A 27,147-nucleotide genomic window follows, 5' to 3' on the forward strand; every position below is an offset into this window, starting at 1 on the left:
AGAGGGAAAGCGAGAGAATAAGAGAGGAAGAGCGAGAAAGAAAGCAAGCAAGAGCGCAAAAGCGAGGGATAGAGACAGAGAGCAAGAGATAGAAGAGAGTGTGGAAGAGAGAGCAAGAAAGAGGGAGAGATGGAGAGTGAGAGAGAGCGAGAGAGAGATAGCGTGAGCAAGAAAGAGTAGGCGCTGCAGAGCGAGGATATCTAGTCTGTGCAGGAACCGGAAGGGTCTGTTGCAGTTTTCATGTATAACCTATTTTCCCTAGTGAGTTGTTACACGGTCATAACTATTCTAGGAGCTGTTAGGGCCATTCAGGGTGAGCTGTCGTCGAGTGGGGTGCCGTTGGAGTATCTTGGAGTGCCGATCTCCGCGGTAAGGTAGGGACGGATCAAGGACACATTAAGGCTTTATCCAGTCTGAACAGGGATTTGTCAGGTTCAGGTTTTTGCCTCCCCTAGTTTGTTTGCTAGCTTTGTGCTTGTGATTGTGCAGTCATAACACGCAGACACTTCAGGATTATTTTATATGGTTTTGAAATATTCTTTTCCATTATAAGTAAGGCCGTGGAACATGGGCACTGTGAGACCGGCTCTGAGTTATGTTGGATCCAGAGGCAGCTTCTTGGAATCGGCATCTCAGTAATCATGCGAGCAGTGACTACTCACCTGCCCTGCTGCCGCTATTCCATACACACGGTGCAAATTTGAAAAGAGAAGGCGGAAACTGTGACACCATTTCTGTATTCTCTCCAGGCTTCCCAGCAGTCACTTACTACCAAGAAGCCAACATTCAGCAGAATACAGGTTGTCCGGTACTAGCCAGTATTCTGCCTTCGTTACAGGTTGCCATGAAACATGATGCGTATGTGCTGCATGGCTCACAGGGAACGGAGTCTGGTTTTCATTATTGGAACATTCCCAGTATATTTATGGTAAAGCCCAATGATTTCCTGTTGCTGCTTCTGGGAATCACAAGATCCACTAGTTATCCACCACCACCATCTGGAGTCCTTTCATGTGAAAAGGGGTTGACTTTAATGGACAACCCCTTTAAAGAGGACTTGTTATTAATATGTGCATTGTTTAGCTGGTGTAATAGCCCCTGTTATCCTGAATTCAATGATATTTTTCTTTTCATCCTGCGCCTCTCCTTTATTGAGATATGGCCCCATCTTCGCTGTACATGAATCTAGTCTTGTAAGTCAACTGGGTGTGGTCTTCAAGGAAACGCCCACAGAAAAGAGTTGGTAACCACACCCTTTTTTCTAACAAGGTTAGATTTACATACAGGGAAGAAAAGGCCAAATCAATGGAACGGAGAGGTGCAGAACAAAAAGAAAAACGACACCGGATTCAGGAGAACAGCGGCATTTACACCAGGTAAAAAAAATACATATTTATGACAAGTGACAAATCACCTTTAAGTTATTTCATATTCCATCCAGCCCAAGCCATATAGATCCCTCTTATGTGGAGTACCTGTCTTTCCGTAAGATCCAGGTTTACAGCTATTTCATATCGTCTCAACCGGGTCAGGTAGTTATGATGAGCGAATTCCGCCTCCAACTCTCGGATTTGCTCTTTCGTGAAGGCCGTTCTCTCTTTACGGGGTTTACTATTTACATCGGACTTATAACTTCCTTCCTGGGAATCTGTAGATATAAACAAAAAATAAATAAAAACTCAATTTCTTACATTTTTTTTAATTTAAATGAAATGAAAACCAGGCGTTGTATTATCTGGATGTTTTTTATGTTGTTTTTAGGTTAGTGTGTCGTAGCATTATGCTTCTTTTTATTGCGAACATATGTGTAATATTCAAGCAAAACTATAAAACTTATAGAACTACACATTATATCACTGTGAAAATAAAACATAATGCCGTCTCCCACCGAGCAATTCAACTCCATCTGCTGAGGAACGTCCATGCCAACTCTCTCATATTGTTTTCAGGGAAATTTGTAATGCACATACGCAGCCATAACGAGGCAAGAGAAAGTTTTGAGCATAACCCATTCCCTCTTTTTACCTTTCCTAAAGCCTTCACACCCCTTTACATACCATACACCTGAAGGAAGGGCACAAAACGGGAAATACCTGGAGCAGACCAGCAGACCACTATGGTGGGCACTTTACCTAAAGCAAGAGCACTGTAGGGAGCAGTTGACATGAAACCAGGGCATTCTGGGGGGCAGTTGACCTAAAACAGAGACACTATGAAGGGTACTTGAGCTAAACCAAGGGCACTGTAGGGAGCAGTTGACCTGAAGCAAGGGCACTGTAGGGAGCATTTGATCTAAAGCAAGGGCACTGTAAGGAGAAGTTGACCTGAAGCAAGGGCACTGTAGGGAGCAGTTAACCTGAAGCACGGGCACTTGTAGGGAGCAGTTGACCTGAAGCAAGGGCACTGTAGGGAGCAGTTGACCTGAAGGAAGGGCACTGTAGGGAGAAGTTGACCTGAAGCAAGGGCACTGTAGGGCGCATTTGACCTAAAGCACGAGCACTTGTAGGGAGCAGTAGACCTGAAGCAAGGGCACTGTAAAGAGCAGTTGACCTGAAGCAAGGGCACTGTAGGGAGCAGTTGACCTGAAGCAAGGGCACTGTAGGGAGCAGTTGACCTGAAGCAAGGGCACTGTAGGGAGCAGTTGACCTGAAGCAAGGGCACTGTAGGGAGCAGTTGACCTGAAGCATGGGCACTGTAGGGAGCAGTTGACCTGAAGCAAGGGCACTGTAGGGAGCAGTTGACCTGAAGCATGGGCACTGTAGGGAGCAGTTGACCTGAAGCAAGGGCACTGTAAAGAGCAGTTGACCTAAAGCATGGGCACTGTAGGGAGTAGTTGACCTGAAGCCAGGGCATTGTGGGGAGCAGTTGACCTAAAGCAGGGTCTCTGTAAGGACACATGACCTAAAGCAGGGTCTCTGTGGGGGGCACCTGACGTAAAGCAGGGTCAGTTGACTTAAAGCAGGAGCACTGTGAGGGCATTTGACCTCAAGCAGGGGCACAGTGGGGGAAACTCATGTAAAGTAGGAGGGCTAGAGAGACACAGCACTAAAGTACTAAAAAGGAGGGAAATTACCTGAATTAGCACCACTTAGGGGTGGAATCTTGAATCAGAGGGTGCTGGGCACAGAAACAATAAACTATATGGGATACTCAGAACACTAGAGAAAGGAAAACTGGAGGTGAAGCTTTAGAAAAGAGGAATATTCCCTAGGGGACTTTGGGGTAAAATTAAGATACACCATATATCATTATGCTGAAACTTCAGCCAAGGAAGGAAATACATGATCAACATTTTGGGTTGCAGAAAGGCCAACTCTGTCCATCTCCAAATGAGTCTGATGATCAAACATCTTGGTGCCACACTCTAGAGATGTTTGCCCAGGAATGCTGGGTTTTCCACCTGCGAGACTTGACAACTTTTTCTGGAGTGTGTGAGGATTGGACTCCTCTTTTTTCTGGGAGTCTTAGAAACATTTTGGTAAAATTATGTCACATAGCTTCACTTCTTCACAGTTTTTCCTCTAGAGCTACACTAACTTTTATCATTGTGACAAGTTGAAACCATAAGCCGCTACGTCCCTCGCCCTAACCCTAACCCTAGATAACAGCATATAAGGCTTATCTTTTCCTCTTGTCTCTTCTCATCTCCGTATTTCTGACCTCTTGTAAACAAATGTTATAGTGACAGAGCCTTAATACTACAGTAATAGTATCTAATGGGATATTTGGTACCTTAGCATGATGCTTGATTGCACAGAGATATTTTTGTATGTTCTCCATGTGCCACCTTTAAATCCCAATAATCCCGCTATTCACCGTTGCGTGTGGTGTCGGTACTCATTTCATTATATTGGAAAATTCCATCCATATATAATAAAGAAAGACACTAACTCCAAATACCTTCCTACCTCCACGTAGGGTCATTAAGACAAACATATCAACCAATGAACGGATGACAGTCATAATAACTGACAGCTGAAAAACTTTCTGTCACCAATGTGGTCATTTATTGATTTTTTTAAAAACTCTGACAACTTAATTTCTTCTTCAAAAATGTGTCCACCAGAGTTGTCACTTCCCTGACTCCACTCCTTTTTGTGGATTATATAAAGTAAATCATTTTAAATAATTTAGCAATGGGAACTAGTAAAATAATTTTAAAAAAACAAGGAGCTTTAAAGGGTTAATATTGCCGGAGAGTGCTTGTAAATGCAAGCAACTGCTGCTAGACAGCGGAACAATCACAGTGCTTAAAAGTTCTTTTCCTTTGAGCTTGTAAGCACTGGTTTGAAATTGGATTGTTCTGTTTCCTCCTAATCCCAGCCAGCCTCAGCAAAGTGCTTACAAGCAAGACAGCAGCGGTAGTCGGTCTCCAAGGCAACAAACTGTACACAAAAGAAAAGTGTTGATATCTCAAGAACAGCTGCAAATGTTAATAAGCAGTAAATTGCAAAGGTGCTTGCATTTACAAGCTCTATGTTACAACATCTACCTATAAAGATGGTAAAAAACCCGTTAACTTTGAATAAGATGGGCAGGTGAAAAAGTGTGGTTTTTCTAAAAAATTTATTTTTATGTGACCTGAAAGTTTCAAATTGTGATTGAAACAGTTCCTTCCCCTTCATATGGATGTCATAGAAAAACCCAATGTTTATATGGACCAAATGATGCTTCCAAAAGTGCAACCTCAGACAAATTCTCAATAGTGAGAAGAGATATCAAATGACTACTTTGCAAGTTATAAAAGTTGTCAAAATGACCTCACTTCCGGCTTTACAACTACTGGCTGAAGATAAATCAGTCACTGACTTCCTGCTCCGCCCACCCTGCATGTCCTGCGAGCACAGTACTCGCTATACTGACAGCTCTCTGACCCATTTTTTGAGGTCTCTGCTTGTATTTACACTAGAAATTATTGGAAAGAAAAAGGTAGAAGAGTTTTTTTTAAAAAAACGTTTTGTAATTATTCTTTCTAAATGATTTTTCAAAATCTGTGATCTTAAGAAACTACACTTACTCTCCCTGATCCCATCCCAGCCCCCTGGTCTTTACATTATGGTCCTATCTTGTAACTCTTAAAATAGCAGAAAATTAATGCTCAGCCAATCATTGGTTGCAGCGGTGACCCTCCTCCGCCAGTGATTGGCTGATAGAGTAGTTAGCATCACTTCCAGGGTGTCAAATGGGACCAGGAAGTAGAAAGCAGTAGGGACTCGGTAAGAGGCAGTATGGGAGCTGGGAGAGATGACAGAGGGTGAGTATCACTTCTTTTTTCTTTTTATTTCTATTTATTTATTTTGTTATTTTACAAGTCGGAACACTTTAAAAAATATTTTTCTATCAGTTAGACAACCTTGTTAATCCTTTCCTGAAACTTTTGAATATATTCTACCTATTATCCTGCTTCAAAAATCTTCCCAAAGATTTGTCATAGAGTAAAATTTAAATCTATAAAGACATCTCCAGAGAGGGGACATATCACCCTCACATTGAACACATGGGATCAATTGTGATTGGAGAACAGAGAAACTAATTACAGAGGGGGAAAGTGAAAAACTATGTATAACTGGGGAAGAAAGTGCTGACACTTTCATCTCCATTGAAGTAGGGGCCCCTCTGTAGTGTCCATGTAATTACAAAGGGATAATTGCACTGAGAAAAAAGACACCAAGACTGTATTTGTTTATTCAGAGGTGCAGAAGTACAGGGGCTTCCTCTGTTCAAAGTATTTTTCTTAGACCTTTTGGAGCCAGTGGTCACTGATGAATATTGAGGTTTGCGTCTATCTGAATGTTTTGGGAGATATTGTTGATTTCTGGCGTCATAGAGAAGGGACGAACATAAGGCATTCACTCACACCATTGTAAGGCCATTTTAACTCCTCAAACTTAATACTGGTCCAATGGATTCAGGTCATCTTGAATTTCTATGTAAAAGTAAAATTGCGATAAGAATCATGGTGACAATATCTACTGCCTGACACCTCTAGGGGTGAAGATATCCTGGAAGTTGGAGGTTTTATAAAATTCTGAAAGACCTAGCACATCCCACAACCAGCATCCACATGAGTTTCCCAAGGGGAGGTATGTTGGTGTAACCTTGAGCTAATAAAAAAAATGAATTTGGGCACCACTGAAGCCATACGCTACCTATATCGAGTGTCCAATCAGCCTGTATAAATGATTGGTGGTGGCAGCAAGTAGTTCATTTAATTATTGTGGAGCTGGCAGTGACCTACAAGGGTGTATATATATATATATATATATATATATATATACTATATAGACTATGCTTTGAAATTGGAGGTGTATATACCATACACTCACTGTGAGTACTCTGGCATTTTAGTAGAAGCAGCCATGGCCTCGTCCATCTCATATCAGCCAATTACACAATTGTCCTTAATATTAACTATGGTTTCCAAGGCAGTATCAAAACAATTGTTAATTATATAGCTCTTATCGAAAACTTTTGGCTCAAGGGTGTAGAAAGGGAGAGGAGGGCTGGTGTACAGGAGATACATTGAAAAACACTCTGCCTAGGACAGATCATTGAAATAGAGGATTAGGGCAATGAACTGAATCGTTGATACAGGTAACGATCTAGACATCCTCAATCTCTGACATTAGCCACTATTTTGACCCAACCGGCATCAAAGGATTTTCAACAAAAAACATTATCTCATAAGGTTTTAAAGGTGTTGTGTACAATTAGAGACTGTGTCAGAGGGAATATGACAGAGCTGCAATACCACAACCAACCAGGAGAGAGGTGCGGCGCTATTTTTGGAAGAAAGCAGCTTTATCTTTCTAAGCCTATAAAAACTTTAACAACAAATATTAAAATTTACTCTATTCGCAAATACGGTACAAAGATTTATTCTTCCATTAACAAAATACACTCATTTTTATAACTATTTTTATAACTATATATCACTAATTTTTGCACAGAAGCTTAGCATTTACGTGTTCTGTTTTTTTGTGTCCATCATTTTTGCAAATATGACAACAAATGCTGACATTTTGGCTGTCAACATTGAATTACCGAGTTGATAAATGGTTACTTTGTGACTCATGAAACATATTTTAAAAAAGTAAGAGTGTTAGGAACGGCGGCACACACTAAATAAAAATAATAACAAAAAGTGCGTTCGCCGCTCGGGGTCCACCGTGCAGTAGATGATATGGCTGCTGCTAAGTGGTGGCAGGAGCAATATGGCGGAAATGCGCACGTGGGTTAAACGTCACCCAGGTGCGCAGAGCAATCTCTGTTAAGTCACAGAGGTGCCAACAATGACAAATACAATAAGGCTGAGCCTGTTGGAGTCACAGTACTCAGAGTAAATGCACACACGGCATCTGGTCACAGGAGCAGGAACTAAGACAGCGGGGCTGCGTCCATCTAGACCTGCCGTGCGTGCGACGTCGCAACTGCAGATGCCAAGGAGGGATGCAACTGCAGCGCGGTGTAGGACACTGCCGCTAGATGACAAAGCTAGTACGCAAGCGCAATGTCGAATGCTAGCACCTGTGGATGTTGCAGCAGAGGAGCGCTGGCGCTGACTCTAAGCTCAGTCCCTGTCCACATACGTAATATCAGAGGGAAGGGGTTTCAAATGAGTCATTCACCAGAATCATACATCCATCATCATTCACACAGTAGTAACTAGAGACTATACTAGCGCATGGCGGAACGGTCATGCGCGCTTTTTATAGCAGCTGGGACCTGTTAGGAGTCAGGTTTCTGCGGTCGCTATGCAGGAATCCAGACCCTCACATTCTGCAGTCTCCTGCTGTTTATCTACTGCAGAGGAGATTGCAGAGGAGATTGCCTTGCAGCAAATCTCTCCAGAGGCTAAGTCCTTCTGTCCATCTTCTGAGCATGCTCATGAGACGATCTCCCATTGGAGATCAGGAGTCATGTGCTCAGGTCCTGCTCCAAATCTCATTTGTCCATCTCAGAGATCTGGAGGCGTGCGGAAGGTCCCGGCTGCTATAAAAGGTGCGCATGGCTGTTCCGCCATGCGCTAGTATAGTCTATACTTGCTATGTGTGAATGGTGACTGTTACGGGGTCCTTCTCTGGTATCACACAATCAACAGAGCACGCGAAGAGTGAACAATTCCAAGACCTTTATTCAGGCAAAAATATGAAAAGGTCCATATTCAGTCCACCACACAAAGGATAAGATAGTCCAGAATAAGAATGCAGTCCAGTAACAGGATAAAATGTCCAGGGAAACGAGATTCCAAAACTCTAGCACCAGAAAATAAAAATGGGTCCTTCTCTCTGAAATGCAGTCTTTACCCGATCCTGTCCACACCGGAACTGACTTTCCCAGCTCCTGTTCTCTCTCCACCCCCTTCCTTGTCCAGGGGTAGTCAAACAAGTTGGGGCGGTTTCCTGGCCTTCCAGAGGAGAACAAAGGGCCTTAGGGATTAATGCACTACAGGGGGTCATCATGAGACAGATACAGTGCGGTTGTAGACTTACAATGTAATAAGAAAAATACTATGAAAATAACTGAAATAGAAAAATAGGAATATACAAAAAATGACATCCACATAGCATATCACACCATCACAACCTCTCCCCCCCCATAATAAGTGAGCATGCCATGAGGTCTACACAGACCTCTGGCCTGCTCACTTTAGTCCACATTGCTCAGTTATTTATAGTTCCTTGCACAGTGGCAGGGGTAGGTCGGCCTGGGGAGCCTATGGTTCTTCTTGTCGAGACAGTCCATTGGCGTTCTGGTGTTGGCTTCCCCGCTTGTATTGGATGGAGAAGTTGTAGGGTTGTAAGGACAAGCTCCACCGCAGCAATCTTCCATTGTCCCCTGATACGCGATTCAGCCATGTGAAGGGGTTGTGGTCTGTAACAATTGTAAAGTCTCTGCCATACAAGTATGGCTGCAATTTTTTTAGCGCCCATACGATGGCAAGGCACTCCTTTTTAATAGTGGCATAGGCAACTTCCCAATCCAGTAGTTTCCGACTGGCAAAAGCAACAGGATGTTCTTCTCCGGCGGCGTTCACTTGGCTAAGTACTGCCCCAATCCCAAAGGTGGATGCATCTGTCTGCACGAGGAACCTGCGTTTATAATCCGGGGCAGCCAAGACAGGAGCAGTGACGAGGGCAGTCTTTAACGCTGAAAAGGCATCCTCGCATGCCGTCATCCACGTCTCATTCCTAGGCATGTTCTTGCGGGTCAGGTCGGTTAGGGGCTTGGCCAAGGTGCTGAAGTTAGAAACAAATTTGCGATAGTAACCAGCAGTTCCTAAAAATGCAAGTACCTGCTTTTTAGTCTGGGGTCTACACCAGTTGCTAATGGCTTCCACCTTGGCAGGCTCAGGCCTTAGTGTCCCACCCCCTACTCTATGCCCGAGCTACTGCACCTCAGCCATCCCTATTTGGCACTTATCAGGGCGAATGGTCAGTCCTGCAGTAAGGATACAGTCCAGCTAGAGTGGGGCACTTCCATCACAGCACACTGCTGCTCAAAGTCTTTGAAGAACCCCTCCACATCTCCGGAAGCCTCATCAAATGGCTTATACTCTGTCCGGGTGATCTGTACAGGCTCCCGGATTGTTGGGGTTACACTCCACATTGCGGTACTCTCTTTTTCAAGCTCCATTGCTTCCTGTCTCCGCTGTGCCCGGCGGGCAGCCTCCTCCTTGCACTCCTGAGAGATGCCGGGGCCCAGAACCTCCATCTCTTCTTCGTACCACACCAACCACTGGCTTTTCTGGAAGGGGATCCCTGTCTCCAGTGCTTGTCCTTCAGACATCTGGGAGGAGGTGGCCAGGCTAGCGCCCACCAGTAGATCGATTAAGGCCTCTTTAGTCAGTCCCTGGTAGTTCAGGCCCAGGTCTCTGGCTCTCTCCTGTAAACTGCATAAAGTCCAATTTCTGTACTCACTCTGTGGGTGGTTCTCCATTGGGTTACACTCTGTTGATCCCACTGCTGCCACCAATTGTCACGGGGTCCTTCTCTGGTATCACAGAGCAAGCGAAGAGTGAACAATTCCAAGACCTTTATTCAGGCAAAAATACGAAAAGGTCCATATTCAGTCCACCACACAAAGGATAAGATAGTCCAGAATAAGAATGCAGTCCAGTATCAGGATAAAATGTCCAGGGAAATGAGATTCCAAAATTCTAGCACCAGAGGATAAAAATGGGTCCTTCTCTCTGAAATGCAGTCTTTACCCAATCCTGTCCACACCGGAACTGACTTGCCCAGCTCCTGTTCTCTCTCCACCCCTTTCCTTGTCCAGGGGTAGTCAAACAAGTTGGGGCGGTTTCCCGGCCTTCCAGAGGAGAACAAAGGGCCTTAGGGATTAATGCACTACAGGGGGTCATCAAGAGACAGATACAGTGAGGTTGTAGACTTACAATGTAATAAGAAAAACACTATGAAAATAACTGAAATAGAAAAATAGGAATATACAAAAAATGACATCCACATAGCATATCACACCATCACAGTGACGGATGTATGACTCTGGTGACTGACTCATTTGAAACCCGTTCCCTCTGATATTACGCATGGTGATAGGGAATTAGTTTAGTAGTCAGCGCCAGTCAGTGGCAAGCCTTAAGCCACTGTGCTCACCACACCACTACGCTAGCGTCCGACATCGCGCTTGCTATCTGGCTTTGTCGTCGAGCAGCAGTGTCCTACGCCGCGCTGCAGTTGCAGCCCTTCTAGGCATTCGCAGCAGTGACGTCGCACACACGGTAGGTCTAGAGGGACGCAGCTCCTCTGTTTTGGGTCCTGCTCCTGTGCCCAGATACCGTGTGTGCATCTACCTGAAGCCTGTGTCACTAACAGGTTCAGCGTTTTCTGTGTTTTTTGTTGCGGCACCTCTGTGTGTGAACAGAGGCCGCTCTGCGCACTCTAGGTGAAGTTTAACCCGTGTGCATCATACCGCCATATTGCTCGTCTGCCATTACTCAGCAGCGGTTGTAACTCCTACTGCACGGTGGACCCCGAGCGGCGAATGCACTTTATTATTATTGTACTTAGTGCGTTCCGCCATTCCTAACACTATACTAGCGCCAGGGTCTGGCTAGTGATGGCAGAACAGCAGCAACTCTTGCAGTGCATTTGGCAGCTTGAGGGCCGGTTGGCCACTCTTGAGAGGGCTCTCTCTGCTGTGCAATCCACCAAAGCTGCTGTACAAGCAATCACTGACGCGGTTACGCATATGTCCACGCCCTACCACGCGCCGACAGTTACCCGCCTCCCGTAGCCCAATAAATTTTCTGGCGATGGCGCCTCCTGTAGGGGTTTCATCAGTCAGTGCTCTATCCAGCTGGAGCTACTGGCTGCACGATTCCCTAAGGAGCGGGCCAAGGTGGGGTTTATTGCCTCCCTTCTGTCAGGCAAGGCGTTGGAGTGGGCTACGCCACTATGGGAGCGTGGTGACCCAGAGGTTCGGACTGCTGCTCAGTTTTTAACAGTTATTAAGCAGGTCTTCCTCGGTCCACGGGTCACGCACGACACCTCTCTTCAGCTTTTGGCTTTAACCCAGGGATCCTTCTCGGTTAGTCAGTATGCCGTTCGTTTTCGGACACTGACTTCCGAGCTGGAGTGGTCTGACAAAGCCCTTATCCCTGTGTTTTGGAGAGGTTTGGCAGAGCATGTCAAAGATGCTCTCTCTACCAGAGAGGTTCCTCAAACTTTGGAGGAGCTGATTGCCATTTCCACCCGCATTGACCTCCGTTTTTCGGAGCTCGGTATGGAGCGTGCTCAATCCAAGCGGAAAGTTACCTCAGCTCCCAACTTTTTTGAGCCTCTAGAACTACCCAAGCCAGAGATTCCACCCCCTCAGCCCATGGAGGTGTCTCATGCCGTTCTTGAGGCGTGTCCGGCACAAGACTCCATTTGCTGCTACCGTTGTCAACATGCTGTTGCTTCGGACAACAGCGCCCCGCAATGGCCAAACTCTGTGCCGCCGGGTAAGACCTTTGTCCCTCATCACCTTCGGCCGAGGGTTCTCGCGTGGGCACACGCCTCCAGGAGGGGTGGTCACTGCGGCTATATGCAGACCACAAAACTCCTGGCTGGGTCTTATTGGTGGCCGCACAGGGCTCGGGATGTAAAAAAATATATTCGGGCCAGTGCCTTTTGTTCACGGGATAGCCTCTCCAAACGGAGAGTGGTGACGCCTGCCGACACACGGCGGCATTCCACTTTAACTTCCACTCCCGTTGTCTCCCATGTGTCCCTGCTTAAAGCGATCTTGCCATCCCTGATGCCTTCCGCGTGTCCCGGGTTTCCTTGTCACCTACCTGGACATCAGAGTTGCCTTCAAACGAGTCTGAGGCCTACACCACTAATAGGCACAAGTTGGCGGGGAAACCCCTTCCCTCTGATATTACGCATGGTGTCCTACACCGCGCTGCAGTTGCAGCCCTTCTAGGCATTCGCAGCAGTGACGTCACACACACGGTAGGTCTAGAGGGATGCAGCTCCTCTGTCTTGGGTCCTGCTCCTGTGACCAGATACCGTGTGTGCATCTACCTGAAGCCTGTGTCACTAACAGGTTCAGCATTTTCTGTGTTATTTGTTGCGGCACCTCTGTGTGTGAACAGAGGCCGCTCTGCACACTCTTGGTGAAATCAAAAACCCTTTAATCATCATATGGCGTATGAAGGAACAGCAAGTCTATCCTCCAACGCCAAAAAAATGCATAAACTCAAACAATTCAATAAATACCAGGAGAAAACACAGAGCATGCAATAAAAATTATAACAAATTTTATTCAAGTAAAGTACTACAAAAGACATGTATATAATAGTATGCATTTATGGACAAAAAACAGACAGTATCCACCCACAGTGCCCCACACCTCCATGTTGATGGAAAATAATCCCGGACTATGTCCCCGGGGAATACTGGTTCCCCTTTGCCTCCACTCCCGGTAAGTGCCCCTGGGACTTCATTTCCCCATGTTTAGACCGCAATTTTACACTGCGGTTTATTTTCTCACACTTATGCCCTTGAGTGATGTTCACTTTATTGTAATTACATTTAGGCCACTGTGCCTGGGTACTATGTATTAACATTGCTTGTGGGGTGGAAGTATTCCCCGGGGACATAGTCCGGGATTATTTTCCATCAACATGGAGGTGTGGGGCACTGTGGGTGGATACTGTCTGTTTTTTGTCCATAAATGCATACTATTATATACATGTCTTTTGTAGTACTTTACTTGAATAAAATTTGTTATAATTTTTATTGCATGCTCTGTGTTTTCTCCTGGTATTTACACTCTTGGTGAAGTTTAACCCGTGTGCATCATACCGCCATATTGCTTGTCTGCCACCACTTAGCAGCAGTTATACCACCTACTGCACGGTAGACCCCGAGCGGCGAACGCACTTTATTATTATAGTGGTTTGAAAAAACCACTATATTGTAATCCGAACGCTGCTAACTTATTCTTCTTATTATTATTATTAAGTTGATTTCCACAATTAATGCGGCCCGAACCGCTACACGCACAGACTCCGTTGAGGTGTCGTTTCGAAGCCAGCGTCCACGAGAGGTGTGCTAAGTATTTTTCGTGTCGATCGGATTTGTAGTTTTTGTGCAATTTGCGTTTGAAATTTTTTTTTCCCGTCATTGGAATGCACTGTCTCCAATGCTTTTCAATAGGAAATGGCAAAACGTGCCCTGAGGCGATTGAAATGACAGTTGAGCTCATTGATATGCTCAGGCAGACCCAGTTACTATGCCAACGCCTACGAACGTCACTTGAACCCCAGCACAGAGCCTCTGCCACATAATATCAGCTCTTAAAGCGAAACCCACAGCACAAATGCAAATCTAGCTTCATCACATGACACATGCCCCTGAGAGAGAATGTGTGCGCCAAAGTGGATTTAAAAGAAGCCCAGTGAGCCAAACTAACTCTTAAAGGGCCAACGCGCCAAAGTGATTGTTAAAGGGCCAGCGCACCCAAATGAGTCTTAAAGGGCCGACACACCAAATCGGAGACTGAGCCACCCCGGCCTCCAAATCGGAGGCTGAGCCACCCCGGCCTCCAAATCGGAGGCTGAGCCACCCCGGCCTCCAAATCGGAGGCTGAGCCACCCCGGCCTCCAAATCGGAGGCTGAGCCACCCCGGCCTCCAAATCGGAGGCTGAGCCACCCCGGCCTCCAAATCGGAGGCTGAGCCACCCCGGCCTCCAAATCGGAGGCTCATCGACCCCGGCCTCCAAATCGGAAGCTCATCGACCCCTGCCTCCAAATCGGAGGCTCTTTGACCTCGGCCTCCAAATCGGAAGCTCAACGACCCCGGCCTCCAAATTGGAGGCTGAGCGACCCCAGCCTCCAAATCTTACCCAGAGTGGCCCCACCCACCAAATCAGACCCAGAGAGGCCCTGCCCACCAAATCAGACCCTGAGGGGCCCCGCCCACCAAATCGGACCCTGTGGGGCCCCGCCCACCAAATCGGACCCTGAGAGGCCCCGCCCACCAAATTGGACCCAGAGTGGTCCCGCCCACCAAATTGGACCCAGAGTGGTCCCGCCCACCAAATTGGACCCAGTGGGGCTCCGCCCACAAAATCAGACCCAGAGGGGCCCCTGCCACAAAATCAGACCCTGAGGGGCCGCGGCCACAAAATCGGACCCTGATGGGCCCCAGTCACAAAATTGGACCCTGATAGGCCCCGGCCACAAAATCGGACCCTGAGGGGCCCCAACCACAAAATCGGACCCTGAGGGGACCCAACCACAAAATCAGACCCTGAGAGGCCCCGCCCACCAAATTGGACCCAGAGTGGTCCCGCCCACCAAATTGGACCCAGAGGGGCCCCACCCACAAAATCGGACCCTGAGGGGCCCTGCCCACCAAATTGGACCCTGAGGGGCCCCGCCCACCAAATCGGACCCTGAGAGGCCCCACCCACAAAATCGGACCCTGACGGGCCCCGGCCACAAAATCGGACCCTGAGGGGCCCCACCCACAAAATTGGACCCTGAGGGGTTTCGGCCACAAAAATCGGATCCTGAGGGGACCCAACCACAAAATCGGACCCTGAGGGGCCCCTGACACAAAATCGGACCCTGAGGGGCCCCGGCCACAAAATCGGACCCTGAGGGGCCCAACCCACAAAATCGGACCCTGAGGGGCCCTGCCCACCAAATTGGACCCTGAGGGGCCCCGCCCACCAAATCGGACCCTGAGAGGCCCCACCCACAAAATCGGACCCTGACGGGCCCCGGCCACAAAATCGGACCCTGAGGGGCCCCACCCACAAAATTGGACCCTGAGGGGTTTCGGCCACAAAAATCGGATCCTGAGTGGCCCCGGCCGCAAAATCAGACCCTGAGGGGCCCCAGCCACAAAATCGGACCTTGAGGGGCCCCACCCACCAAATCAGACCCTGAGGGGCCCCGGCCACCAAATCGGACCCTGAGGGGCCCCGGCCACCAAATCGGACCCTGAGTGGCCCCGGCCACAAAATCGGACCCTGAGGGGCCCCACCCACAAAATCGGACCCTGAGGGGCCCCACCCACAAAATCAGGCCCTGAGGGGCCCCACCCACAAAATCAGACCCTGAGGCCAAAGTGGCCCCTGAGAGGCACCCACAGTTAAATCGTATCCTGAGTTGAAAGTCTTGCAGGGGCAGCAGGCAAGTCTCTCTTAAAGGGGCAGCCCGGGCACCATTTCAAACCACTATCTGTACTTCCTTCAGGAAATACACATCTAGTGTTAATTTTGTTATCTTTGTTCAGTTGATTTCCGCAATTAATGAGGCCCGAACCGCTACACGCACAGACTCCGTTGAGTCGTTTCGAAGCCAGCGTCCACAAGTGGTGTGCTAAGTATTTTTCGCATCGATCGGATTTGTAGCTATTGCGCAATATGCATTTGAAAAATTTTTTTATTATCATTGGAATGCATTGTCTCAATGCATTGCCATAGGAATACATGGGGCAGACGTGAGGCGATTCAAATTAGAGGATCAGTTGCAGCAGTTAAGCTTATTGATATGAGCAGGCAGACCCAGTTACTATGCCAACGCCTGCGAACTTTACATGACCCCACCAGGACTCAGTTTCTGTCAGATAATATCAGCTCTTAAAGCGAAACCCAATGCACAAATGCAAATCGAGCTTCATCACATGACGCATGCCCCTGAGAGAGAATGTTTGCCAAAGTGGATTTAGAAACCCATTGCGCCAAACTGTCTCTTAAAGGGCTGATGCGCCAAAGTGATTCTTAAAGGCCGATGAACCAAAATGAGTCTTTAAGGGCCGGCACGCCAAATCGAAAGATGAGTGATCCGAGGCTCCTAAACGGAGGCTGATTGACCCCGCCCACCAAATCGGACCAAGAGTGGCCCCTCCCACCAAATCGGACCCTGAGTGGCCCCGCCCACTAAAACAGACCCTGGGGCCCCACCCACCAAAACAGACCCTGAGGGGCCCCGCCCACCAAATCGGACCCAGAGTGGCCCCGCCCAACCAATCTGACCCAGAGTGGCCCCGCCCACCAAATAGGACCCAGAGAGGCCCCACCCACCTAATCGGACCCTGAGGGGCCCCACCCACCAATTCGGACTCTGAGGGGCCCTGCCCACCAAACCGAACCCTGAGGGGGCCCGGCCACAAAATCGGACCCAGAGGTGCCCTGCCCACCAAATTGGACCCATAGGGGCTCCGCCCACAAAATCGGACCCTAAAGGGCCCCACTCACAAAATCGGACCGAGAGGCCCCGGCCACAAAATCTGACCCTGAGGGATCCCGTCCACCATTTCAAGCCCCGAGGAGCCCAGGTCACCAAATTGGATCCTGAGGGGCCCCACCCACCAAATCAGACCCTGAGGGGCCCCACAAGCCAACGTGACCCCTGAGAGGCACCCACAGTTAAAACGGATCCTGTGTTGAAAGTCTTGCAGGTCAGCAGGCAAGTCTCTCTTAAAGGGGCAGCCCGGGCACCATTTCAAAGCACTATCTGTACTTCCTTCAGGAAATACACATCTAGTTATAGTGGTTTGAAAAAACCACTATATTGTAATCCGAACGCTGCTAACTTATTCTTCTTCTTCTTCTTCTTCTTATTATTAAGTTGATTTCCGCAATTAATGCGGCCCGAACCGCTACACGCACAGACTCCGTTGAGGTGTCGTTTCGAAGCCAGCGTCCATGAGAGGTGTGCTAAGTATTTTTCGTGTCGATCGGATTTGTAGTTTTTGCACAATTTGCGGTTGAAATTTTTTTTTCCCGTCATTGGAATGCACTGTCTCCAATGCTTTTCAATAGGAAATGGCAAAACGTGCCCTGAGGCGATTGAAATGACAGTTGAGCTCATTGATATGCGCAGGCAGACCCAGTTACTATGCCAACGCCTACGAACGTCACATGACATCTCCAGAACAGAGATTCTGCCACATAATATCAGCTCTTAAAGTGAAACCCACAGCACAAATGCAAATCTAGCTTCATCACATGACACATGCCCCTGAGAGAGAATGTGTGCGCCAAAGTGGATTTAGAAGCCCAGTGAGCCAAACTAGCTCTTAAAGGGCCAACGCGCCAAAGTGATTGTTAAAGGGCCAGCGCACCCAAATGAGTCTTAAAGGGCCGACACACCAAATCGGAGACTGAGCCACCCCGGCCTCCAAATCGGAGGCTGAGCCACCCCGGCCTCCAAATCGGAGGCTGAGCCACCCCGGCCTCCAAATCGGAGGCTGAGCCACCCCGGCCTCCAAATCGGAGGCTGAGCCACCCCGGCCTCCAAATCGGAGGCTCTTTGACCTCGGCCTCCAAATCGGAAGCTCAACGACCCCGGCCTCCAAATTGGAGGCTGAGCGACCCCAGCCTCCAAATCTTACCCAGAGTTGCCCCGCCCACCAAATCGGACCCTGAGAGGCCCCGCCCACCAAATTGGACCCAGAGTGGTCCCGCCCACCAAATTGGACCCAGAGTGGTCCCGCCCACCAAATTGGACCCAGAGTGGTCCCGCCCACCAAATTGGACCCAGAGGGGCTCCGCCCACAAAATCAGACCCAGAGGGGCCCCTGCCACAAAATCAGACCCTGAGGGGCCCCTGCCACAAAATCAGACCCTGAGGGGCCGCGGCCACAAAATCGGACCCTGATGGGCCCCAGTCACAAAATTGGACCCTGATAGGCCCCGGCCACAAAATCGGACCCTGAGGGGACCCAACCACAAAATCGGACCCTGAGAGGCCCCGCCCACCAAACTGGACCCAGAGTGGTCCCGCCCACGAAATTGGACCCAGAGGAGCCCCACCCACAAAATCGGACCCAGAGGGGCCCCGGCCACAAAATCGGACCCTGAGGGGCCGCGGCCACAAAATTGGACCCTGAGGGGACCCAACCACAAAATCGGACCCTGAGGGGACCCAACCACAAAATCGGACCCTGAGGGGCCCCACCCACAAAATCAGACCATGAGGCCAAAGTGGCCCCTGAGAGGCACCCACAGTTAAATCGTATCCTGAGTTGAAAGTCTTGCAGGGGCAGCAGGCAAGTCTCTCTTAAAGGGGCAGCCCGGGCACCATTTCAAACCACTATCTGTACTTCCTTCAGGAAATACACATCTAGTATTATTATTACTATTCAGTTGATTTCCGCAATTAATGCGGCCCGAACCGCTACACGCACAGACTCCGTTGAGGTGTCGTTTCGAAGCCAGCGTCCACGAGTGGTGTGCTAAGTATTTTTCGTGTTGATCGGATTTGTAGTTTTTGCGCAATTTGCGTTTGAAAAAACATTTTCCTGTCATTGGAATGCATTGTCTCAAAAAATTTTGCCATAGGGAAAACATGGGGTAGTCGAGAGGTGGCAGGTAAGCTCATTGATATGCGCAGGCACACCCAGTTACTATGCCAATGCCTACGAACTTTACATGACCCCAGCAGGACACAGTTTCTGCCAGATAATATCAGCTCTTAAAGCGAAACCCAAAGCACAAATGCAAATCTAGCTTCATCACATGATGCATGCCCCTAAAAGATAATGTACGCCAAAGTGGATTTAGAAGCCCAATGCGCCAAACTGGCTCTTAAAGGGCCGACGCGCCTAAGTGATTCCTAAAGAGCCGGCGCACCAAAATGAGTCTTAAAGGGCCGGTGTGCCGAATCGAAAGCTGAGTGACCACAGGTTCCAAATCGGAGGCTGAGCCACCCCAGCCTCCAAATCGGAGGCTGATCGACCCTGGCCTACAAATCGGAGGCTGAGCCACCCTGGCTTCCAAATCGGACCCAGAGTGGCCCCGCCCACCAAATCTGACCCAGAGTGGCCCCGCCAGCCAAATCGGATCCTGAGGGGCCCCACCCACCAAATCAGTTCCTGAGGGGCCCCACAGGCCAAAGTGGACCCTGAGAGGCACCCACAGTTAAAACGGATCCTGAGTTGAAAGTCTTAGAGGGGCAGCAGGCAAGTCTCTCTTAAAGGGGCAGCCCGGGCACCATTTCAAACCACTATCTGTACTTCCTTCAGGAAATACACATCTAGTATTACAATTATAATGTGCCAATCACAAGTTATTCAGTTGATTTCCGCAATTAATGCGGCCCGAACCGCTACACGCACAGACTCCGTTGAGGTGTCGTTTTGAAGCCAGCGTCCACGAGAGGTGTGCTAAGTATTTTTCGTGTCGATCGGATTTGTAGTTTTTGCGCAATTTGCATTTGAAATTTTTTTTTCCCGTCAATGGAATGCACTGTCTCCAATGCTTTTCAATGGGAAATGGCAAAACGTGCCCTGAGGCGATTGAAATGGCAGTAAAGCTCATTGATATGCACAGGCACACCCAGTTACTATGCCAACGCCTACGAACGTCACATGATGCCCCCAGGACAGAGCTTCTGCCACATAATATCAGCTCTTAAAGCGAAACCCACAGCACAAATGCAAATCTACCTTCATCACATGACGCATGCCCCTGAGAGAGAATGTGCGCCAAAGTGCGCCCCCGCCCACCAAATCGGACCCTGAGGGGCCCCGCCCACCAAATCGGACACTGAGAGATCCCGCCCACCAAATCAGACCCTGAGGGGCCCCGCTCACCAAATCGGACCCTGAGGGGCCCTGCTCACCAAATTGAGCTCTGAGGGGCCCCGCTCACCAAATCGGACTCTGAGCGGCCCCGCCCACCAAATCAGACCCTGAGGGGCCCCTCCCACCAAATCGAACCCTGAGGGGCTCTGCCCACCAAATCGGACCCTGAGGGGCCCCACCCACCATATCAGACCCTGAGGGGCCCTGTCCACCAAATCAGACCCTGAGGGGCCCCGCCCACCAAATCAGACCCTGAGGGGCCCCACCCACCAAATCAAACCCTGAGGGGCCCCGCCCACCAAATCGGACCCTGAGGGATCCCGCCCACCAAATCGGACGCTGTGGAGCCCCACCCACCAAATCGGACCCTGAGGGGCCCCGCCCACCAAATCAGACCCTGAGGGGCCCCGCCCACCAACTTGGACCCTGAGGGGCCCCCACCAAATTGGACTCAGAGTGGCCCCACCCACCAAATCAGACCCAGATGGCCCCACCCACCAAATTAGACCCTGAGGGGCCCCGGCCACCAAATTAGACCCTGAGGGGCCCCATCCACAAAATTGGACCCTGAGGGGCCACCGCCACCAAATCGGACCCTGAGGGGCCCCGACCACAAAATTGGACCCTGAGGGGCCACGGCCACCAAATCGGACCCTGCGGGGCCCTCCCACCACTTCGGACCCTGAGAGGCCCCACCCACCAAATCGGACCCTGAGGGGCCCCACCCACCAAATCGGACCCTGAGAGGCCCCACCCACAAAATCAGACCCTGAGGGGCCCCGGCCACAAAATCGGACCCTGAGGGGCCCCAACCACCAAATCGGACCCTGAGGGGCCCCAGCCACAAAATCAGACCCTGAGGGGCCCCACCCACCAAATCCGACCCTGAGGGGCCCCGGCCACCAAATCCGACCCTGAGGGGCCCCGGCCACCAAATCGGACCCTGAGGGGCCCCGGCCACAAAATCGGACCCTGAGGGGCCCCACCCACAAAATCAGACCCTGAGGCCAAAGTGGCCCCTGAGAGGCACCCACAGTTAAAACGGATCCTGAGTTGAAAGTCTTGCAGGGGCAGCAGGCAAGTCTCTCTTAAAGGGGCAGCCCGGGCACCATTTCAAACCACTATCTGTACTTCCTTCAGGAAATACACATCTAGTTATTTTATTTAGTGCGTTCCACCATTCCTAACAGGACCTTACGGAAGCTTCCAGATCTCCAAGATGGACCAATGAGATCTGGAGCAGGACCTGAGCACATGACTCCCGATCTCCAATGGGAAATCGTCTCATGAGCATGCTCAGTAGAAGGACAGAGGGACTTAGCCCCTGGAGAGATTTGCTGCAAGGCAATCTCCTCTGCGGTAGATAAACGGCAAGAGACCGCAGAATGTAAGGGTCTGGATTCCTGCAGAGTAGACGCAGAAACCTGACGCCTAACAAAAAGTGGGACCATCATTGATTTCTGGGAAGCTAAATCAAAAGTCTCAAACTTTATTACTGTTCCACTTCCTGTTGCCATTTTTTTTTCAAAATGGCCACAACAACAAAACTGAAAAAATGCAAATATCTCGATAATTAAAGTAAAACATCGTTACCAAACATCTGATATTGGATTAACTTCTGAATTACTTAATAGAGACAATTTTAAATTTTGGGTGGAAATTTATTTTAATACCTCTAACAAAGTCAAAGATCTTTTTGGAAACTGAAATCTCCTATTGACAGTCTGTAGGAGGAAATCTAAGCGAAGCTTCTCTTAAATGGTCGGATTCATATCAGATAATTCATTGGAAAACCTTAGGCCGATGCATAGAATTTAAAAAAAAAATTCTAAACATAATAAACAGTAAAATAAAAACATTAAAAGAGTATTGTATTTTAAAAAATTAACTCTGAATTAATAAGTTTTTTTTCTTTAATCTTATTTCTGAGTTTAATTTTGGATCCGACTCCGGAGTTGATATTTTTTTCTTACCGTTTTACCTTTTTACCTCTATGAAAATATTATTTTCCTTTAAAAGTAAAAGGCTATAAATCTCTTGTTTTTCAAAATTGTTTCTGGAAATATCCTGATTTAATGCCCCTCTTGGGACTTTGGGTTGGGAGATACCATCCCACCCTGACCTTTCAGTCTCCTTTCACATCCTATGAAGCAAGGCCCTTATGGTTTCTCTCTGGTGGAAAAAGGGTTTGGAGACCCAAAAAAATGTTGGCAGCTTTTATAGTAGTTTCCATCTGTTCTACAGATGTTGTAACTTGCTCTACAGTCTTGTTCTGCTTTATAAGGACTCGGTCTACAATGCCCTATGATAGATGTTAAGCCTAAAACATTTAGCCCCGGGGAGATTCGTGGAGATGACCCTCTGTCCTCTCCTCATCTATACATCTGGTATACAATATGCTAATATTGCATGTATATTAAATTCTAAGATCTGGAGAATTGTGAGGCCACAACTTGATATACAGATCTGGTAACATTCCAGAATCTCACAGGAATTTATTGGAGAAATAAAAATATGAGAAGAAATTTAAAAAAATAAACAAAATAGGTTTTTGATAGATTGCTAGAAGATAGGTTGACAAATCCATAGAAATAGATAGATAATAGATATATAGATAGATGATAGATAGATAACAGCTAGATAATAAATAGATAATTGATAGATAGATAATAGATAGATAGATAGATAGATAGTCGATAGATGATAGATAGATAGATAGATAGATAGATAGATAGATAGATAGATAGATAAATCAAAAAAAGGGCAGCACTACCAAAATTAAATAGTTGGTGCAAAACCTATTCAGCAGTGTCCCAACAGCCAAATTAACAAAAGTAAAAAAATAGGCAGCACTCAAATTAAATGTGAAAAAAAGTGGATACTTTACTGATCCTCAAGTGGCAACGTTTCAACAGTGACCCGTCTTTATCAAGGCTTGATAAAGACGGGTCATCGTTGAAACGTTGCCACTTGAGGATCAGTAAAGTATCCACTTTTTTTTCACATTTAATTTGAGTGCTGCCTATTTTTTTTTACTTTAGATAGATAGATAGCTAGATAGATAGATAGATAGATAGATAAATAGATAGATAGATAATAGATATATGATAGATAGATAATAGATAGATAGATAGATATAAAGATAATAGATATAAAGATAATAGATAGATCGATAGATAGACAATAGATAGCTAGCTAATAGACAATATATTATAGATAGATAATAGCTAGATAGATGGATACAGTGGGGAAAATAAGTATTTGATACGCTACCAATTTTGCAAGTTTTCCCACCTACAAAGAATGGAGAGATCTGTAATTGTTATCATAGGTACACTTCACCTGTGAGAGAGAGAATCAAAAAATAAAATCCAGAAAATCACATTGTAGGATTTTTAAATAATTTAATTGCATTTTGTTGTATGAAATAAGTATTTGATCACCGACCAACCAGCAAGAATTCTGCCTCTCACAGACCTGTTTGTTTTTCTTTAAGAAGCCTCCTACTCCGCACTCATTACCTGGATTAACTGCACCTGTTTGAACTCGTTACCTGTATAAAAGACACCTGTCTACACACTCAATCACACTCCAACCTCTCCACCATGGCCAAGACCAGAAAGCTGTCTAAGAACACCAGGGACATAATTGTAGACCTGCACAAGGCTGGGATGGGCTACAGGACAATAAGCAAGCTGCTTGGTGAGAAGGCAACAACTATTGGCACAATTTTTTAGAGGATGGAAGTAACAAAAGATGATTGTAATCTTCCTCAGTCTGGGGTTCCAAACAAGATCTCGCCTCGTGGGGTAAGGATGATTCTAAGAAAGGTCAGGAATCAGCCCAAAACTACATGTGAGGACCTTGTCAATGACCTGAAGAGAGCTGGGACCACAGTCTCAAACATTACCATTACGAACACACTACACCGTCATGGATTAAAATCCAGCAGGGTACACAAGGTCCCCCTGCTCAGCCAGCACATGTCCATGACCATTTGATGTTTGCAAATGACCATCTGGATAATCCGGAGGAGGCATGGGAGATAGTTATGTGGTCAATTGAGACCAAAATAGAACTTTTTGGTATCAACTCCACTCACCATGTTTGGAGGAAGAAGAAGGATGAGTACAACCCTAATAACACCATCCCAACCGTGAAGCATGGTGGGGGAAACATCAAACTTTTGGGAGCTTTTCTGCAAATGGAACAGGACGACTGCACAGTATTAAAGGGAGGATGGATGGGGACATGTGTCATGAGATTTTGGCCAACAACCTCCTTCCCTCAGTAAGCACATTGAAGATGGGTCATGGCTGGGTTTTTCAGGATGTTAATGACCCAAAACACAATGTGAAGACAACTATTTGTATGGAGGGTTTTGTACATGAGTAGCATTTTCTAGTTTGCACCTTGTTCTTCCTACAACATGTCAAAACAGGTGGAGCACCCAGTTCTGGGACTCGGAATATGTGGGGAAATGGGTTTCCAAGCTTATCTTTTAAGAAAATGGAGACTGCATGTAGTTACAGAAAAACATGTGTTCCACTGATGCCATGAATTGCAAGTGTGAGTGACCATCTTATTCTCCTCCTCTTTGGAGAGTCAAATGAAGGGTTAAATAAAATCTTGCTTTGTATGGGGTTATTGGAGATCCTGCCATACCCGGAACACGCAGCCCCAACGCATGTTTCGCGTTGGCTTCCGTCCTGGTATAAACTTTATTAGAGGACCAACTATGACGCAGTGATGATGTATTCTGTTCTTAATTGTATATATAACCTGGATGCTGTGCATTACCATTGTGTAAACAGCGCCACATACAAGTCATCATTGCGCAATAACATACTAAGCAGCAACCCCCTCCATGGATTGGTATGTGAGTGGATGTCTCATCAGTATTTTTGCACCTGTGTCACCACCATCTTAACCACATGGGTCTGCTGCACCCTGATAGTGCAATTGTCTGGAGGCCTAGGCAGGTAAAACATTGCTGCCTTTTTTCTGCTGTGTTTTGAATTTCTGGAGTATTTTTCGTCCTCTTTTTGTTGCTGTTTACTTTTTGTTTAAGCCTAAGGCCGGGATCACACATGCGAGAAACTCGCACGAGTCTCACATGTTAATCCCCGGCACTGCCGCTGCCACTCAGGAGCGGAGTGTGCGGCTGCATGTATTGCTATGCGGCCGCACACTCCAATCCGAGTGCCGGCGGCAGTGTCGGGGATTAACATGCGAGACTCGAGCATGTTTCTCGCATGTGTGATCCCGGCCTAATAATTTGGCAGAAGTAGACAATCTATTTTATGAGGATGTGTACTACGTTCAAAAGTGGCCAGTTTTTGCTCTTATTTTGTTCCTGCTGCTCCTCTGAGTATACTGTTTTTTATTTTAACCATAAAATATGCCATACGGTCCAAGAGTAGAGATGGGCGAACCCAAACAGTGAAGTTCAGCGTCCGTATCAAACACCTACTGTTCGGGCACGGACACTGAAAACGGACTTCACTAGTAAGTCCATATTACTGTTCGGGTTCAGCCGCCCAAACATTGGGTGTTTGTTGCACTGTCAAGTGCATGACAGCACGGCAAACACCGCTTCTGCTAGGCAAAATCATTACCGCCGGTCAGAAATAATAATAATCTTTATTTATATAGCGCCAACATATTCCGCAGCGCTTTACAGTTTAACAGTTTCAAAACACAAGTCATAAGTAACAACGTAAGGCTACTTTCACACATCAGGTTTTCGGCGTCAGGCGCGATCCGGCGTCGTTCCGGAATGCCGGATCCGGCAAATGTTTTGTAAAACCTGATGTGCCGGATCCGGTTTTCTGCCGGATCCGTCTTGTTCTTGACAGACAAAACCGGATCCGTCTCATCCGGTTCATCCGTTTTTCTATCCGTTTTTCGACGGATTACGCCGGATCTGGTTTTTAAAATTGACCTTTGTGGCCTTCCGAACGGGATTGGCTACTGGAAAACTATATATAGCATGTTCCTACAGCCCTTCTTTGACAGGTTGTAGTGGGCAGAGCTACTGAGCATGCTCAGACCAAAAAAACCGGATCCGGCCACCGGATCCGGCTTTCGCCAGATCAGGCGCATTGCGGCGCTCATAGGCTTTCATTGTGTGAAAAAGCCAGACGCGCCGGATCCGGCGTGTCCGGCTTTTTCGCCGGAGACAAAAAACTTTAGGCCTCTTTCACACATCAGGTTTTCGCCGTCAGGCGCGATCCGGCGCTTTTGACAGAAACCGGATCCGGCGAAATGCAATGCCGGATCCGGTTTCCCCCCCATTGACTTGCATTTGCGCCGGATCGCGCCGGATGGCCATGCGTTTCATCCAGTTTTCGCCGGATCCGGCAATGTGTCGCGATCCGGCGTCTGGAAAAAACGGCTACTGTAACGTTTTTTGTCTCCGGCGAAAAAGCCGGAAACGCCGGATCCGGCGCATCCGTCTTTTTCAAACAATGAAAGCCTATGAGCGCCGCAATGCGCCTGATTCGGCGAAAGCCGGATCCGGTGGCCGGATCCGTTTTTTTTGGTCTGAGCATGCTCAGTAGCTCTGCCCACTACAACCTGTCAAAGAAGGGCTGTAGGAACATGCTATATATAGTTTTCCAGTAGCCCATCCCGTTCGGAAGGCCACAAGGGTCAATTTTAAAAACCAGATCCGGCGTAATCCGTCGAAAAACGGATAGAAAAACGGATGATTCGGATGAGACGGATCCGGTTTTGTCTGTCAAGAACAAGACGGATCCGGCAGAAAACCGGATCCGGCACATCAGGTTTTACAAAACATTTGCCGGATCCGGCATTCCGGCACGACGCCGGATCGCGCCTGACGCCGAAAACCTGATGTGTGAAAGTAGCCTTACAGTAGCCGTTTTTTCCAGACGCCGGATCGCGACACATTGCCGGATCCGGCGAAAACCGGATGAAACGCATGGCCATCCGGCGCGATCCGGCGCAAATGCAAGTCAATGGGGGGGAAACCGGATCCGGCATTGCATTTCGCCGGATCCGGTTTCTGTCAAAAGCGCCGGATCGCGCCTGACGGCGAAAACCTGATGTGTGAAAGAGGCCTTAACAATA

At 47.8% G+C, this 27,147-nt stretch overlaps 1 protein-coding gene across 1 annotated transcript in view; it reads right to left on the reverse strand.

The window, feature by feature from the left end:
• MEOX2 (mesenchyme homeobox 2) overlaps positions 1-27,147 on the reverse strand; it is a 123,002-nt gene that overhangs the window by 21,608 nt on the left and 74,247 nt on the right. The window contains exon 2 of the mRNA XM_073582135.1: positions 1,476-1,648. Within this exon, the coding sequence (XP_073438236.1) occupies positions 1,476-1,648 (173 nt within the window). The remainder of the gene's footprint in view (positions 1-1,475; positions 1,649-27,147) is intronic.

This window comes from Dendrobates tinctorius, unplaced genomic scaffold, assembly GCF_039654945.1.
Source record: "Dendrobates tinctorius isolate UK_male_01 unplaced genomic scaffold, ASM3965494v1 ptg000070l, whole genome shotgun sequence".
Classification (NCBI taxonomy): Eukaryota; Metazoa; Chordata; class Amphibia; order Anura; family Dendrobatidae; genus Dendrobates; species Dendrobates tinctorius.